Consider the following 15,651-nt stretch of genomic DNA (forward strand, 5'->3'; position numbering starts at 1 on the left):
TTATGAACGTTTCGCTTTGCAGCCTCTCTTCTCATGTTCGCATCCATGAGATGGATCACCACGGGCCATGGTTTGCTCTAATTAGACCGAGGGGCGTACCGGGCAACATATGTCTTCCAACGACAAAGTATCAGTTACTGCCAATCTGCGTATCCCTCTCTCTCTCTCTCTCTTCGTTCGTCCTTTTCCCATGCACACGGTCATCGACGGTCCTTCAGCCGCTGGACGTCGCCTCCGATTTCATCACGGCAATGATTAGCTCCAGGTCCCCCTTCAGGATAGCTGAGCGTCTGGCCGCGACAGATATCCGCTGGTATGCGGTCCCGGCGAGACCATCTTCGATGATGTAAAGCCTCTTCTTTCTAGAGGAGACAAGCAGCTAGCTGCTTTGGATTCGACCTCTGCTCTCCGCGCTGGCGTACCAGGTACGATGGTAGAACACTGCTCTGAGAGTTTTGGAACTCACAGCGCCGGTCCGGATATCTTGGAGCGTTGTTTGCTATCCGACAGGGGCTCACCCGGTTCAGTGATGCAGGTCACCGCGAGTTCTGTGTGCATTCCCTCGCAAGCGGCCAAATACCTTCGTGCGTTGCTTCGTCTTTAATCATTCGCTATCATCACTTCAACCCATCAAAGTCATAATCATAATGCGTCACTAGTACAGCGTCAGCAAAGATGTACGTCCAACTCCCAACCGAGAGAGATCCCCAAGGAGCAAACTTACAAAGCGCTAATCTCCAAGTCGCCAAATATCCTCGCCTTGAGAGTTACCTCGATATCAAGGTTCAACCCCAAATGTACCGAAAACCCCCGGCTCTCGGACCCGGCATGCCTGTGCTTTTGCTGCCTCCCCGGTCTCATCTTCCGGGATCTCCCCCGCCGTCCCCGGCCGAGATTTTGACTAGTCTGCCGCAGGGGAAACTCTCGTTCGGATTCGGTTTCCGAAGGAGACATGTCCGTCGCCGGCCCCGCTAACACGGCCGCGGGCGGCGGAGCGGGAAGGTCGTAGTCTATTATCGGTTGGTCATTGTCGGGATGTTGTTGTGCGGGCTCGTTGTTGTTACTGTCGTTCTCATCGTCGCCGCCCATATCGATGAATGATGTCTGCTCAACTGGCAGTGAATTGTCAAAGGGCATCGGGCACCAGATGAATCTGTCGTCGGCAAAGGGCTCGACGGAGCCGTACATTTCTTTCGGGAGCCATACTGTCAGGCTGTCGCGTTTTGCCATCTCGTCTGATCTTCTCTCTCTCTGTTCCTGTCTATAGCGAGTGTAGTATAAGCGAGCGAAGTATAAGTAAATAACCAAAACAGCGAGAGTAGAAGAAACGAGGGACAGTCAGAGAAAAACTTGACAAAAATTGACGGGGTGTATTTCCTCCAACTCAAGAGCCGGAAAATGGGAAGAAAGTCATCTAAGTACGGCCAGTCCAGTCACCTCTTTCATCATATCCCCCAATATCAACCACCACCACCAACAACCATCCAAAAAAAAAATCTTGGCACACTGCACCGAGCAGGATTCAAAGAGCCTGGCCGGCCTCTTACCAGTCCCCACGGGGGGAGCCAGGTACCACTGCACAGCCCAATGAAATCATGTATGGGCCTGGGTTGTATTCGCTTCCCAGGGTGTGTCGTGAGCCACGGGTGCGCCCCCCCGGAGCTCTGGCCAAGAATCGACCGAGATCTGCAAGAGCCGATCGCTAGAAGGTGTGGAACCAGCCCAACGGTGCAAAGAGAAAAAAAAACCCGGATTTTTGGCATCTAATTTTTTGAAGGGGTCCCGTCCCGTCCTCTGCTTGCCTGGCGCACCACAAGCAAATAAGCACGCCGCTGATGACATCCTACCACCACATCGTTGTCGATTCGACCCCGTTTATTTTATTTTTCCCCATCGGCTTGGGTACCACTGCCGGGAAGGGGGAGTGCACTACGGATATAAACCTGTCGGATGCTAATTTTGGAAAACGGCTCAGGGATCTTTTTGTCGTCGCTCAGATCAGAGGCTGAACTACTAAAGTACTCTGTTGATCAACAATACTCTTCGCCCCGATGCGAACCCTTCTGCTAGGTTGATCAGAGACCTTTCTTCTTTCCGATTATTGAAAATCAGCCTCAGGACCATAAGAGTCAAATCCTATTTTTACGTCCCTTTTCTTGTGCGTACACTAAGGCACTCTATGGATGTGAGACGAGTTGTAGTCTGTATAAGGGTGCGGAATTCGCTTGAACTCTCGTAGTGATTCTGAGAAGAAGCGAGCACTGGGGATGGTACTGATTCGGTAGGTAATGGGTAGAAACCGTTACCTTGAACTTGGTATAAGAAGGAGACGGGAGAACGACATTCCATCCGTCATGGACCGTCCTGGTCGGGTGAACCCGTCGTTAGACTGTCAATATTTGATGGTTATGTATAAAAGACACCATTCTGCTCAACGTTTCTAGTTTTCAACCATGGTTCGTTCCCAAGCTTCCCATGAACCACTTCAGGCGGCGAATCTCAACTCAGACACATTGCTCTTCTCCAGCGTTCAAGTCGTTCGGCTCATTTGCTGACGAATACGAGCGGAACGCGGAACAACCGAGGACAAGAGGTGGGGTTAGGGGGTTGTTTTGAGAGTAGGGTGAAAGATGCATTGTCGGCTTGAGAGCAAGGAGCAACAAAAAGAGTAACTGCGCGTTCACGCTTCCCCGACCAGCTACCTGCCGGGAACGGGGCTTCCGGTGCTTGAGCGTGCGTTGAATTTCAAGGCAAGGTCACTCACTACTTGGACTTTTATAGAGCTTCCGTAGACTGAGCACAAGGGATTAGTTTGGATCAAAGTCCGTTGGGGGTTGTTTTTGACAACGGGGTTAATGATGCATTGTCGCCTTATTAAGGACATGATGAGCATCTGAATGATCGTCATCAACGTAGACGGACACGTAGAAAGCAATGGTACAGAAAAGGTTTAATAGAACCTCAGAGACTTAAATATGTACGGAATATATTTCTTAGTGTGCGTAAAGAAATTGGTATCATAGATCGACGCACCAACCTCACATCGATCTCAAGCGAGTGAGTAGCTACAACTATCCTGTCTTTCTTAGTAGCAGAGGCAAGAATACCAATTCATGCCATGGCAACCATAGCAATACCACTTTTCCTTTCTTCCATATCTGAATCGTCATTGCAATGGTTATACCCAGTGACCTTCGATCTATCTTTCAAACGTGTTCTTTCATACCCCAACTCCGGTGCTATAGTTCCAAACATGAAGTTTCAAACGTACAAAAAGCCTTGAAGCAATTGCCGGCACGTCGTAGTGCCTCTCTAACGAGCCAATGTTCAAAGGTATCCTCACATCACAACACACTTCTTATCCTTCTCTGGTTTGCCATGGGCCGCATTCCTGCTAGACGTGGAAACTTCAGTCCACGCAGTAGAGCTGGCGACCTCGTGGTCAACCTGCTTCTTCTTTTTCTTCTTCTTCTGGGAGCCATTCCAGCCGCGTCGTTTGGCGTCCTTGATGTTCTTAGCTGCACTCCGCTCGGCACGACTGGGTCTTCTGTTCACCGAAGAATGCGACTGTCGGCCTACAGACGACGTCGATGGCGCTTGTAACCACGCCGGCATGAGACTTCTGCTACCAGAAGCTTCAGGCCGGTTTGTGGAGTTTGTGCTGTATATCGTTTCGAGGCGTTCCACCGTTGGTCGTACCGGACCTGACTGGGTCGGCCGTGGGTGTAGCGGGATCGGTGCTAATAATGGCATCTCGGTTCTGCGGTTCGATTGCTGACGAGTAGGCGCATCGAATGCGCCAGTGACGCCGCTAGGCGTGCTGATAATCAACGGCTGGTCTTCGTACTGTGGACCAGCAACTTGATTCTGGTCCTGAACTTGTCCCTGAGCCTGAGAAGTAGGCTGCGAGACAGGCTGTGGCACAGACGCCCGGCGAGATCCAGGCCGGCGGCTTCCCACTGGTACACGCTGGACTGAGCTGAAGTTTCCAGAAAAGCGTCTAGATGGAGGCAGCTGTTCATGGCTCCGCAGACTAGCCAGTTGATCGGCCATTGGGAATGGCGGTAAGGAAGATCCCACAATATGGTCAACTCTTGCGTCAGTCGCAGGAGCAGAGTAGGGGTGACTGTTCAAGGGACCGCCATCTGGACGAAGGTAAGATCCATCACCTGGCTGCGCAGATCTAGGCCAGGTTGACGCATTGGAAAGGCGCCTGCCCAACGGCAAATCAGTGGTAGATGCTGATTGTGGCTGTCGCAGCTCCGCAGTGTTTGCGGAGGATGCCGACGGAATTTCCAAACCCAGCGAGGGAGGTGCCTGAACCTGCTGGGCGACCGGGGACACGACCGATTGTTCGGGAGAAACTGCCTCGGAATCTTGGTGTGACCCAGAACTTGATGGTCGAGCCTCCGAAACCTGGCTGACCATCCGCTGGTCTTCAGGAGAGATGGCATGAGTTTCGCTCTGTCTTCTCGCAGCCATCCGTGGGGAATCCGGTGGCGAGACGTCGTAGATATCGTCGTCAAGATCAACATGGGCCGAAGGGCTGGGCGTCGGACGAACTGCCGAGTCTGCAGTGCGTGGCCGGCTCATAAGCGTCGAGTCACTAGCTATACGCAGATGATGGCTAGCATTAGCCGGGGGACTGTTGACCGGCTCTTGATAGCTTAGAGGGCGGCCTGATGATTGAGATAGAGTTGGTCGCGTCGGAGGCGCCCATGCTGATGCGCCAATGGCAGGCGCGGCTGTCTGGGTTCTCGCTGGCTGACTTGGTATCTGCACACCGCCAGGTGTGATGATGGCGTTCCGTAGGAAAGAGGGCAAGTCAACGGGATCGTCCTTCTGGTAGGGAGGCGGCGGCGGAACCCAGTTGTCGGCGTCGCTCTCGTGGGGATGCTCCCGTCGGCCATCAGCTCGGCGATACTCTACCGGTCCAGCGGCCGGCGGTTGCGGGTTGCGGCTTCGGTTCATGGCAGCAGCAGTGGCGGCGCGACGGAGAGTATTGGTGGAGCGGGGCCCGTCATGGGAGTATGGGGCTTCGACTGCTTCTTCTGCCTCTTCTTCTCCAATCATCGAGGCAGTCTCGCCTGCCCCAGGTGCCGAAGGTGAGGTCGGCTCCTGAACATTAATACGCGGGGCTGCTCCAATTCGTCTTGGGACGAGGGGGTCATCCTCGCCATCGTCGTTGTTGGCTTCTCGTTCCTCTCTGGGTTGAGGCATGGGCGGCATGGGCGGCATCGACGGCATAGATGGCAAAGGGTTGCTTCGGGCTGCAGCGCTCGTAGCTGCACGCATCAAGGCACCGCGATCTCCCCGTTTCTGAGCCACAGTCCTGCGACGTACAATAGCCACTTCTGTATCGATATCTCTTTGCTCCTCTTCGAGCACCTCAGGCTCTTTAGTGCCCACTTCAATCTCAATCTCTGTTCTAACACCGTCTTCGATGCTGTAGTCGAAGTCCAGGAGGGTAACTCTGCCGCCATCAATGAAGTCGATATCGTCCTCCTCAATGATGGATTTCCCAGGAGAGATGCCCCGGGCCGCGATGACGAGGCGCTCCTGTGCCGATGTCTGACCAAAGCCCGCAACCCATTTCACCGTGCTCACACCGTCGAGTTCGGCAATCTTGGCACCCCAGATGAAAGTGTTCCGGAGCTTATCACACAACATTTGCCATTGAGGAACCCTTGGATTCTCCTGCGCCCGGGACGATGACGAACGCGAGGGTGGTCCACTATTTCTTCTTGCCTGTCCAGCCAAGGCTGATAATCCATCAGTTCCTGAGGAGTTGAACTCGGGCACGGCGTCGAGGTCTTCGGGGACACCATAGAGCCAGATATCCTTTCCTTGGAACCCAGCACTGACAAGATCTCCGTGGAAAGTCGCTGCGGGAAGAGTGCAAGGCGTGAGCTTGGCCTGGGATCCTGGGTCGGGTTTCGGGCCCGTGAAATATGTTGTTCCGTTTCTCAGATCTTCAATGCGTACGGCCCTGAACGTCTCGAAGCTACGATCGTATGTGAAAGTCCAGCTCGCTTCTTCTTGTGCAGAGTCTTGCAATAGTACCGCATGACTGCAGTCACGACTGGTATTGGGGAACAGGATAGACGTAGTCCAAAGTGCGCTGATGCTATCGTCGGCCATTTGGTTGCCAGGGTCATAATACGGAGCTGTGAGGATAACTGTGGTAGGTGGCGATGAGTGAATTGTTGTTCCAAGAATCTGGGTACCGTCGAACGAGAAAGACAAGGAGTCGACTCCGTCGCATTTGACAGCTCGTCTATCTGTAGGTAGCGCGCCAGGGTTGACCAGGGATACTTCGATACCTCCTTCGTACGCAGCAGCCAGGACAGAACCGCAGGGCGAGAGAGCAATAGTGCGCGGGGCATGGTCCAAGATCAGAGATTGGGTGCGGCGCGGCGGTGACTGCTCTAGATCATAGAGGTCGACCTGCATTTCAGAAGACAATACAGCTAGCATGGAGCCATCGTCCTTGATACAGGTCGAGACGGGACGGCGCAATATCTTGAGCTCCCTCTTGACGTCGATATCCTTCCCCCGCACATCGAGCACGTAGATTCGAGATGAGTTGTAGGCTAGGACGTGGTGACCGCGAGGCGACGGGCTGAATTGCATTCCCTCGCCGCCAGGGCATGACGAGGAGCTGATGGAGTTGGAAATCAACTTTATAACGGTTTCGCGGGGTCGCAGGTATGCCTCGAAAAGGTTGCGCTTAACCTCTCTGGCGAATAATCGCCTGAGGCGCGGAAGGTCTTCGTCTTTGACATCGGTATCGCGGAGCTGAGGATGGCTCGAGGCGTAGGATTCGCATTTGAAGAGATGGAGGGCGTAGAGCTGTGCCTGCTGGGCAACTGATCGCCATTTCGAGTTGAGGAGGACGAGAGACGCGAAAGAGTCGGGGTCGGTAAGCTGTAATATCCTACAGCCAATGTCAGTCAAACCGTAGTAGAAGATATAGAGATGGCAGGGACACAGCCATACTGTTGGATAATCTCGTCCGGGAGGCGATCAAAAGCGGGATCCGGGGCCAGGATGGGGGGTTTGTCAATGGACGACCGTGATCCCACTTCCCCATGTCGGCCAGCGTCAGTGCTGCTGTCCATCATGGACCAAAGGCAGCTCGATTGCTTGCTTGCGGCGAAGTTGCTGTCGCTTCGAGGCTAAGAGAGCGAAAGGCGGAAGGAAGTTGACATGATGAATCGTCTGGAGTTTTGGAAAAGGGCCGTTGTTGAGACGAAGGAGGAAGGCAGCGCAGTGCAGTAGCCGGAGAAGCAGAAGCAAAAGCAGAAGCAGAATCAGGAGAAGGCGTTAGAGGCAAACGCAAAGACAACAGGTGCAGGAAGCACAACAGTATGAGCCGAGTGGGGATCACAGACTTTGTCTCTATTGGTCTTTGGTCCTCTAGGCTGGGACTTGTCAACTTGGGGGACTTGGACATGCTGCTGCGCAGTGCGAACGCAAGCAACATGTGGCGGAGCGACGCTACTGGACCACCTGAAGTTAGCCCACCTGAGTATCTTTTTGTATCTTTGCATCAGTGGATGGGTGGTGAATGGTGTAGGGAGTACGGAGTAGGTGCATTTCTTGTCTGCCTGCTTATTCTGCCCCCCATCCCCTCCTGCTCCCCTGTTCCTACCCACTGATTTGGCGCTATCCATCGGCGTTGGCACCTTATCGGAAGGTACCCGACCAACCCGAGCTGACCTTGCCTAGATCTTCCGTTCCATGGGCCCTTGGAGTTTCTTTCCGTAGGCAAACATATTCAAACGGACCAGGGACCCACCCCCCTTTCTATCAACAAGGCGTGACGACCTGCACATTCCAAGTCCTTTTTATTAGGACTTGGGAGTGCGCAAAAGAATTTGGGCCAACGATCAAAGGTCATGAAAGTGGATGTTCCATTCTTCTGAGGTGCTCTGCAATACACTCCAGGCTCACAACACCACCAACAACAACAACACTGCATCAATGGCAACCAACATGCATCCCACTGCAACCATAGCTACACCCTCTTAGCCGCTAGCTCTACCGTTGACATCTCGACTCTGCGCCTCCGTGCCTCTGATAAAGGGGCAAAAAAAAATCAATTTTTTCTTCAAAAACTCTCTTAAAAAACTGTTAAAATTATATATTAGATAATTATATTATTATAATAACTTATCTATTAATTACTATTAAATAAAAATTTTTAAGATAAACTTTAAAATTTCAGGATAATTAAAAAAGCTTTTTATTTTCTTAGATTTATAATCAACTTAACTTTAATAATTTTTAAAAAAAAACTTAGATAAATAATATTTTATATAATATCAAGTATTTAGTTTAAGGAATTATAAATATACTTAAGATTATTAAATCACTTATTTTACTATTTTATATAATATTAAAGTAAATTAACGTGGTTCATCAGTCAGCCGGCCGGACCAGTCAGCCGGACGTTTTTTTCTAAACACACTTATGTCCAAACTACTTAAACCTTTGACGCGTAAAATCTCAACAACCATAATGCCAATCTACACCTAAGAAGACAAAGTCATTCTTGCGATTAAAACGATCCGATCGACACGCGCTACAGGTAGTAACTTGAGCATTTCGCGTACCGCAAAGACCTACGGTATCCCGAAGAGCACCTTAGCCAATAGAATAAACAACTGACCGCGACGCGAACAAACTCAACCCTAATAACATAAACTCGATCCGATCGAAGAGAAAACACTTCTCCAATACGTTATTAAACAGGATTCCAGAGGATTTCCTTTACGCCTTGGCGGTATGGAAGATATGGCTAATCTCCTGCTGCGAGCGCGTAATGCCGAGCCTATTGGCAAGCGATAGGCCAGGCGGTTTGTGGACTCACAGCCTGCTCTAAAAACAAAGTTTAATCGTCCATACGATTATCAAAGGGCTCTTCAAGAAGACCCAGAGGTTATTTCAAAGTGGTTTGTATTGTTACGCAACATGATGACGAAGTATAGAATCCAAGAGGAGGACCTATACAATTTCGACGAGACTAGCTTCATGATGGGCATAATCACCGCGTCAATAGTAGTAACACGCGCCGATCGACGCAACAAAGCAAAGTCTGTCCAGCCGGATAACCGTGAATGGGCTATAGTCATTAAATATATCAATTCGGGCGGGTGGTGCATCCCTCCGTTCGTGATCGTCAAGGGCGCATATCACCTTGCCAGTTGGACCACGGAATCAGGTTTTCCGGGCAACTGGGTCATCAAGCCCACTGCTAATGGATGGACGGATAATCAGACGGGTCTTGACTGGATTAAACACTTCGACAAACATACTAAGAACCGAGCTAAGGGCGTCTACCGGATGCTCATTATCGACGGCCATGAGAGCCATTTATCGGCCGAATTCGACGATTACTGCAAACAGAACAATATTATAACGGTCAGTATACCTGCACATTCGTCGCATCTATTATAGCTATTGGATATTGCGCTTTATTCGCCTTTAAAACGCGCATACGATGATGAAATCAACCTATTAATCAGAGCCTCCATAAATCACATTACTAAGCCTGAGTTCTTTATTGCCTTCCACCAGGCCCACAATAAGGTTTTTAATGAGGAAAACATCAGGTCTGCTTTCCAAGGCGCTGGAATTTCACCATGGGACCCAGACTATGTCATCAAAAAGCTTAATATGCATTTACGGACGCCTTCACCTCCTATAGCCAACCCTTCAACACCACCACCTTGGCAGTCGCAAACGCTCTCTAACCCACAACAAGCCGTCTCGCAGTCCAACTTTATTAAAAGCCGGATCTCTGCTCATAAAGGAAGCTCACCGACACCAATTATTACTACAGTTAAGCAATTATCAAAGGGTACGCAGGCAATAACACACTTAATCACTATTTTAACTAATCGGCTTCGTACCCTTGAGGATACGGATATAGCACTTGCTAAGCGTCGGAGGGCTAAAAGGTCGCGTATGTAGCTTAGAGGGGCACTTAATATAGAGGAATCTCAAGGTTTACTAGAAGAGAAACAAAAAGGTAAACGTCCAGCACCTCGAGAGGATGAGGAGGGGGGTCCATCAAAGAGAGCCCAGCCAACTCGGAGACGCTATGGTGCGTATGGTAAGACTGGGCATAATATACGAACTTGTTCCAAAGATGTCGAATCATCAGGAGATTCTAATAGCGACAACCAATAATTAATTTAATGCATTGTAGTTGAGAAATACTAGATGTTGTTGTGGACGTGGGAAAAAACGTCCGGCTGACTAGTCCGGCCGGCTGACTGATGAACCACGTTATATTTTATACTAAAATATTCATAATTAAAACAATCAATATATTAATAAATAGTTAATATATATTATTTTTAATAATTTAAAAATACAAAATTGAGTTAGAATACTTTATGTTTTATATTAACCTAAAATTTTATAATAAAGAGGATCTAATAATTATGATAACGGTATTTTATTAAATAAACTTTCTTCTTCTTTTATTTGAAAATATAGTTTTATAAATTATTAAAAAGACCATAATATATTGAATGAAAAATACCAATAATATAATAAGAGGTTTTTTTAATTAAAAAAACCTACATGTTAATATTTTTTTAATTTTTTATTAATAATTAAAATACAAAAAACTATTTTAATAAAATAAAAATAGCTATTTAGAATATTATAATAAATTAAGTATTTATATAATGTGAAGATATCAAATAGATAAGCTCCTATATGCTAAAGTCTTTTATATAAAAAATTATTATATGCCCTATATTCCTTCGTAAAGGACGTTGACATCTCGACAGTAGGAGCACGTCTTGCTAACTAGAGGAAGGTCAGAGATACCTAGAGGCCTTGCCTCAGGGACACAAGGCTTCGACAGGTCAGTTGGAAGCTGACAACATGAGGCTGAGTCTTGAAACAATGTAACAGCAGCAGACTCTCTACCACTTCATTGGGCTTACTCTGTCTAAGCTTATCTTGGCTTCTCCTTGCCTCTTCACTATGTGGCCATCGTGAGTCTTGAGTGTCTACTTCAGACATAACATCAAACTGGTGGCGGCTGGCTATCCGCTAAGAACCAACAGAGAATGGTAGACTCGTTCTCTGACTGGTGCAGCTTTGACGCTGCTGGGGAAGACATTGAAACAGGGATGCGGAACCTGAGTGGCAACCTGCGAATCACGATATGCAGGGAGAGAGCCTACTGTCAACTGTGTCAAGTTGAGCCCCGAAGGCGTTAATCAAGTGTCTTTTGGCAGCCACCAGTCTCATCTCGACATAACTCTACCACGTCCACAGAGTACCAGTGAGGTGGATGCCTCAACCGCGCGACACAACTCTGTTCCAACAGTCCTCCTCTTCCAACACCAAGAAAGCCCAGCGACTCGCCGAAGTTGCAGAATGTCCGAATGCGGATGCGCAATATATATCGTCGTGGTTGCTTCGAACCTTCAAGTTCTTCCCAACGACCAACCACAGCGAGACGCCAAACACCCTCCGGGCGAAGGGTGATGCTATTTTTGGACGCTGTGGTTGAACACCACATGCGGAGTGGGTGCCTCTACGGCAGAACCCGCCACTGGGAGACGTTCGTCAAATAGAGACAGAAGACGCCATGTGTAAGACAGCCTGATGCCATCTTATATTGTTCGAAGCAGTCCCGTCTTACCAGCTGTATCACGAGACAAGTCAGCTGGCTTCGATTCCTCGATTCTTACATTTTTCGAGGTGCAGGCTTACCTAACCCGGACACGACTCGGCACCGAGTCGGAATACGACAAGAATGGGCACCCGAGAGTTGAGAATGTTTCGCCGGCGCTATTTCTGGACCTGTGCTTGCGAAGTTTTCCCATGGCCGCTGGAGACCTTCCCCAGTATTTCCTGCATCATATAAGCAACGGTCCCTAGGAAGATGCCCATATTTACCCCGACTGAATGCAACCGAGAAAGGAGCAGTGACGCCAAAAAGCAGGGAGCGATAAGAGCTCTGTGACAGCGGATAAGGATCAACAAGAATTCCTCGAGTCTTGATCCTTGGCACGGAGGGGAACATGGTCAACAGTTGAGCAAGGATAGAAGCTCGTCGACTGGCTACGAGAACGCTGAAGCCTCATCTATCAGATGAAGCGCCAAGCCGGCAGCACCCTGCGCAGAGGGAGGAACCGTAGTCCCCTACGCGTGCGTGGCGTATTCGTGCCGGGAGCTCTCTGTTACCGGTGCTGTTTGAGCCTGGAAAACTCCATCATTGTCCCCTTTTTTCAGGATGAACCGAGTGGCCGTGAACTGGACAATTTGGCAACTGATGAGAAAGCCTTCAACGGAGTGTTTGCGGCACTTTTGGTCCGAACCGATTTGATAGATGACGATGCCCTTGTCTCTTCCTCGGTGTCCCGCTGCCGTCCTGTTACCGAAAACAGCGAAATCCCGGCTCTTCAGCGGCCTGTTGTTGGACTGTCGCACAACGCTCCAGTGTTTCCAGTGGTCCTCCTGGCGGGGGGTTCGCCGGGTCTCTTTGCAAGGACTTTCTGGCTTCCAGAATGCTCCTGGCCAGCTTTACCTGCGTGCCTTGCGTCAAACCAACCAGCAAAAGACAAAGGCCCTGGGCGACGTCACTGCAGATGGTCTACTTGGCAGTGCGCTGACATAGCCCGTGCCCCCTATCAAGTCTGCAGCGCGCAGCGCGCATTGCGCAGCGAGCATGGGGGGGCCCCGGCGTGGAATCGTGGATGGGAGATGGCAGTTGTACAGATAGTGCGTGAGGTGGGCATCATCACCCCAGAAAACCCGCTTTCCCACCTCCCGTATCCCTTCTTCAGTGAGGTGACACAGAGTCGGGGTTGGCCGTAGCAATTGGGTAGGCCAAGCCAAAGTTAACAAAGACATGCTCGGCGCTGCCAAGGTTTGACGCTCCATATTATCGTTCTCAGCGATATCAAATCGTCAGTCGACTCCGTAGGTGGTAGCACACTCATTTCTCTTTGGATCCGATCAATACATCTACAACCTCTTTTCGTCCGAGGCTGTCCGCAGGTCCATCTGCGATCCCCCTCAAGACTCATCTTCGGCGTCTTACCCACGCCATCTCACTGCTGTAGAGAGTCTGTGAGACTGGCACGGATCCCTCCTCGGAAACGACATGCAGCAACCGCTAGTTTAGCCTCATTCTCGCCTTCAATCACTCGCACTCTCACTGCTCCTCCTCCTGCTTTCCCCCGCTCGGCTTTGGGGCTCTAGTCTCCCGAAGCAAGCAGACGGCTTCCCACGGTGGCTCTCACGTGGGATCGCGCAGCGTCGCCGCAGCCCGCGGGACCATATGACCTCGGACCATGTTCACCCCTCCTTCGACCCGTCATGGAGACGAGGAAGTTCAACTGGCGGAGACACTCTGCGCCAGTTGTCATCGCCAGCATGATCCTCGCGGCCCTCTCCGTTGTCCTCTACTTCAACATTCGTGAATATCTCGCTGTTCGAGATGAGGTCCGATTTGATGTCTCAACTTTCCCCCAAAATTTTCCCTGGCGGTACGTCGCACAAGAAGTACTGACGCTGCGTCACAGGCCAACTTGCCGAGGGTCACCGTCGATCTCGGCTACGCGAGGTATGCTGGGAATTCGCTCCCGAGCGGTGTGAACCAGTTTCTGGGAATGCGGTATGCCGCGTCTCCGATAGGAAATCTGAGATGGCGAGCACCTCAAGATCCCGAACCGAAAGAGGGCACGACAGATGCCATCGATGTAAGGCGCGGGGCTGTGTTGTTGGATCGAGTGCCACCTCGCTGACAGAACCTCAGTTTGGGCCGATTTGTTTGGGGACGGATGTGACTTATCCTACCTCAGGTCAAGACGAGGACTGTTTATACGCCAACGTCTGGTCACCAACAAACGCGACGGCTGACTCAAAGCTTCCTGTATGGTTGTTCATTCAAGGCGGTGGTAAGGTTCCTCCACTCATACAGCACTGCCCCATTTAGAGATGAGAGTCGAGCCGTAGCTCTTCCCTTGTCCGTCGGTCTTGCAGTAAGTTCTTATCTGACACGGCTACAGGTTACACTTCAAATGCCAATCCGAACTGGAACGGCTCTCAAGTTGTAGATGTCTCGGGCAAGAATATCGTTTTTGTGAATTTCAACTACAGGGTCGGACTGTGGGGATTCCTGGCGAGTGAGCGTGTTCGAAAAGACGGCGAGCTGAACGTGGGACTCTTGGACCAGCGATTAATGATGAAATGGGTTCAGACTCATATCTCAAAGGTGAGTTCTTATCCCACTTCACGTTATTTTCAGCCATGCTCACAAGCTCTACAGTTTGGCGGTGACCCAAATCATGTAGTTATCCACGGCCTCTCGGCCGGAGCAGGTTCAGTGGCTCTCCAACTCGCAGCATACGGCGGACGCGACGAAAAGCTCTTCGCAGGCGCAATGTCCGAGTCGGTCTTCTTTCCCGCGCAGCCTCGTGTTCCCGAGCTTGAGTACCAGTTCAACCAGACTCTGGACAAGTTGGGCTGCACAGATGACAAGGACCAAATGGGTTGTTTGCGCGGTAAAGACATCAAAGCGATTCAGGATGCCAACATCGCATCACCGTTTCCGGGGAGGTTGGCAAATCCGCACTTTTACTGGACTCCTTGTATAGATGGCGACATCCTGCAAGATTACCCGTACCGACTCTTCGAAAAGGGTTCTTTCATCAAAGTTCCCGTCCTCTTTGGGACAGGAAGCAACGGTTAGTCCCGCCATCCTATTGCAGCAATGACCAAGGTACTCACACACTCCTTCAGAGGGATCCGTCTTCGCCGCCAACGTCGCAACTCAGGACCAGTTCGTCTCCTTCATGACAGACAACTACCCCAAACTCACGAAGAACGAAACCGACCCGATGCTGCAAAAGTACCCCCTCCTCCCACAGCTCCCCAACCACAACATCTGGTTCCCGTCCACCAGCCAAGCCTACGGCGAGACGACCTTCATCTGCCCCGCTAACACCATCATGAACGCCTACGCGGCCGCGAACCGCTCCGGGACGAGCTGGTCCTACCGCTTCAACGTCCAGGACAACGACAACACGGCCTCCGGCCTCGGCGTCCCGCACGTCTTTGAGGCGCCCGCCGTCTTCGGCATCGACGCGTGCCCGACGCCCGACAGCTTCCGGACGTATAACCGGCCCATTGTCTCGCTGATGATGAAGTACGTCATCTCGTTTGTGCGCGACCTGAATCCCAACACGTTCAAGCTCGCGGGTGCGCCGGACTGGGGCGATTGGGGACGGAACCAGTCGCGGTACGTGTTTGAGCTGAATAATAACCGGATGGAGAACGTCGATGACGGGCAGAGGGATCGGTGTAACTTTTGGGAGGGGATCGTGGAGGTCATGGAGCAGTGAGGAGGGCCTTTTTCTTGGATATAGAGTGCTGCGGGCCACGGATAATGAGGCGTTTGCATCTGGTGGTTGGGTTCTTTGTTTTATCTGTGCATACGAGTAGATGACATATCGGGTTGATACCAGCATTGGATGATACACATAATGTGTCTATTTCAGTTTCTTTCTACCGCATAATTTCAACGTTGCTCCTACACTACATGTCTGTCCCTGCGAAGATGGAAGCTTTTTTTCTTTTTCCTCCCGTGAAATGAGAACTCGCAACAAGAGG

The 15,651-nt window shown here is 50.6% G+C and overlaps 4 protein-coding genes across 4 annotated transcripts; 2 read left to right on the forward strand and 2 right to left on the reverse strand.

Moving 5' to 3' along the window:
* Positions 1–672: 672 nt before the first annotated feature.
* On the reverse strand, positions 673–1,337 carry BDP81DRAFT_428370 (uncharacterized protein). The gene has a single exon (XM_060590416.1). It carries the CDS (start codon positions 1,228–1,230, stop codon positions 721–723), a length of 510 nt encoding a protein of 169 aa, XP_060445405.1. The 5' UTR covers positions 1,231–1,337; the 3' UTR covers positions 673–720.
* A 1,625-nt stretch (positions 1,338–2,962) lies between these two features.
* Positions 2,963–7,416, reverse strand: BDP81DRAFT_374723 (F-box domain-containing protein). The gene is made up of 2 exons (XM_060586702.1): positions 7,000–7,416; positions 2,963–6,937 (listed from the first exon to the last, which is right to left on the reverse strand). Exons 1-2 carry the CDS (start codon positions 7,122–7,124, stop codon positions 3,340–3,342), a joined length of 3,723 nt encoding a protein of 1,240 aa, XP_060445406.1. The 5' UTR covers positions 7,125–7,416; the 3' UTR covers positions 2,963–3,339.
* Positions 7,417–11,967: 4,551 nt separating this feature from the next.
* BDP81DRAFT_28763 (uncharacterized protein) lies at positions 11,968–13,030 on the forward strand. The gene has a single exon (XM_060583042.1). It carries the CDS (start codon positions 12,127–12,129, stop codon positions 12,850–12,852), a length of 726 nt encoding a protein of 241 aa, XP_060445407.1. The 5' UTR covers positions 11,968–12,126; the 3' UTR covers positions 12,853–13,030.
* BDP81DRAFT_28764 (Alpha/Beta hydrolase protein) lies at positions 13,031–15,480 on the forward strand. Its single transcript, XM_060583043.1, has 7 exons — positions 13,031–13,166; positions 13,316–13,494; positions 13,563–13,739; positions 13,796–13,937; positions 14,049–14,254; positions 14,309–14,726; positions 14,782–15,480. Exons 2-7 carry the CDS (start codon positions 13,357–13,359, stop codon positions 15,381–15,383), a joined length of 1,683 nt encoding a protein of 560 aa, XP_060445408.1. The 5' UTR covers positions 13,031–13,166; positions 13,316–13,356; the 3' UTR covers positions 15,384–15,480.
* Positions 15,481–15,651: the final 171 nt, after the last annotated feature.

This window comes from Colletotrichum phormii, assembly GCF_030913505.1.
Source record: "Colletotrichum phormii strain CBS 102054 chromosome Unknown BDP81scaffold_10, whole genome shotgun sequence".
Classification (NCBI taxonomy): Eukaryota; Fungi; Ascomycota; class Sordariomycetes; order Glomerellales; family Glomerellaceae; genus Colletotrichum; species Colletotrichum phormii.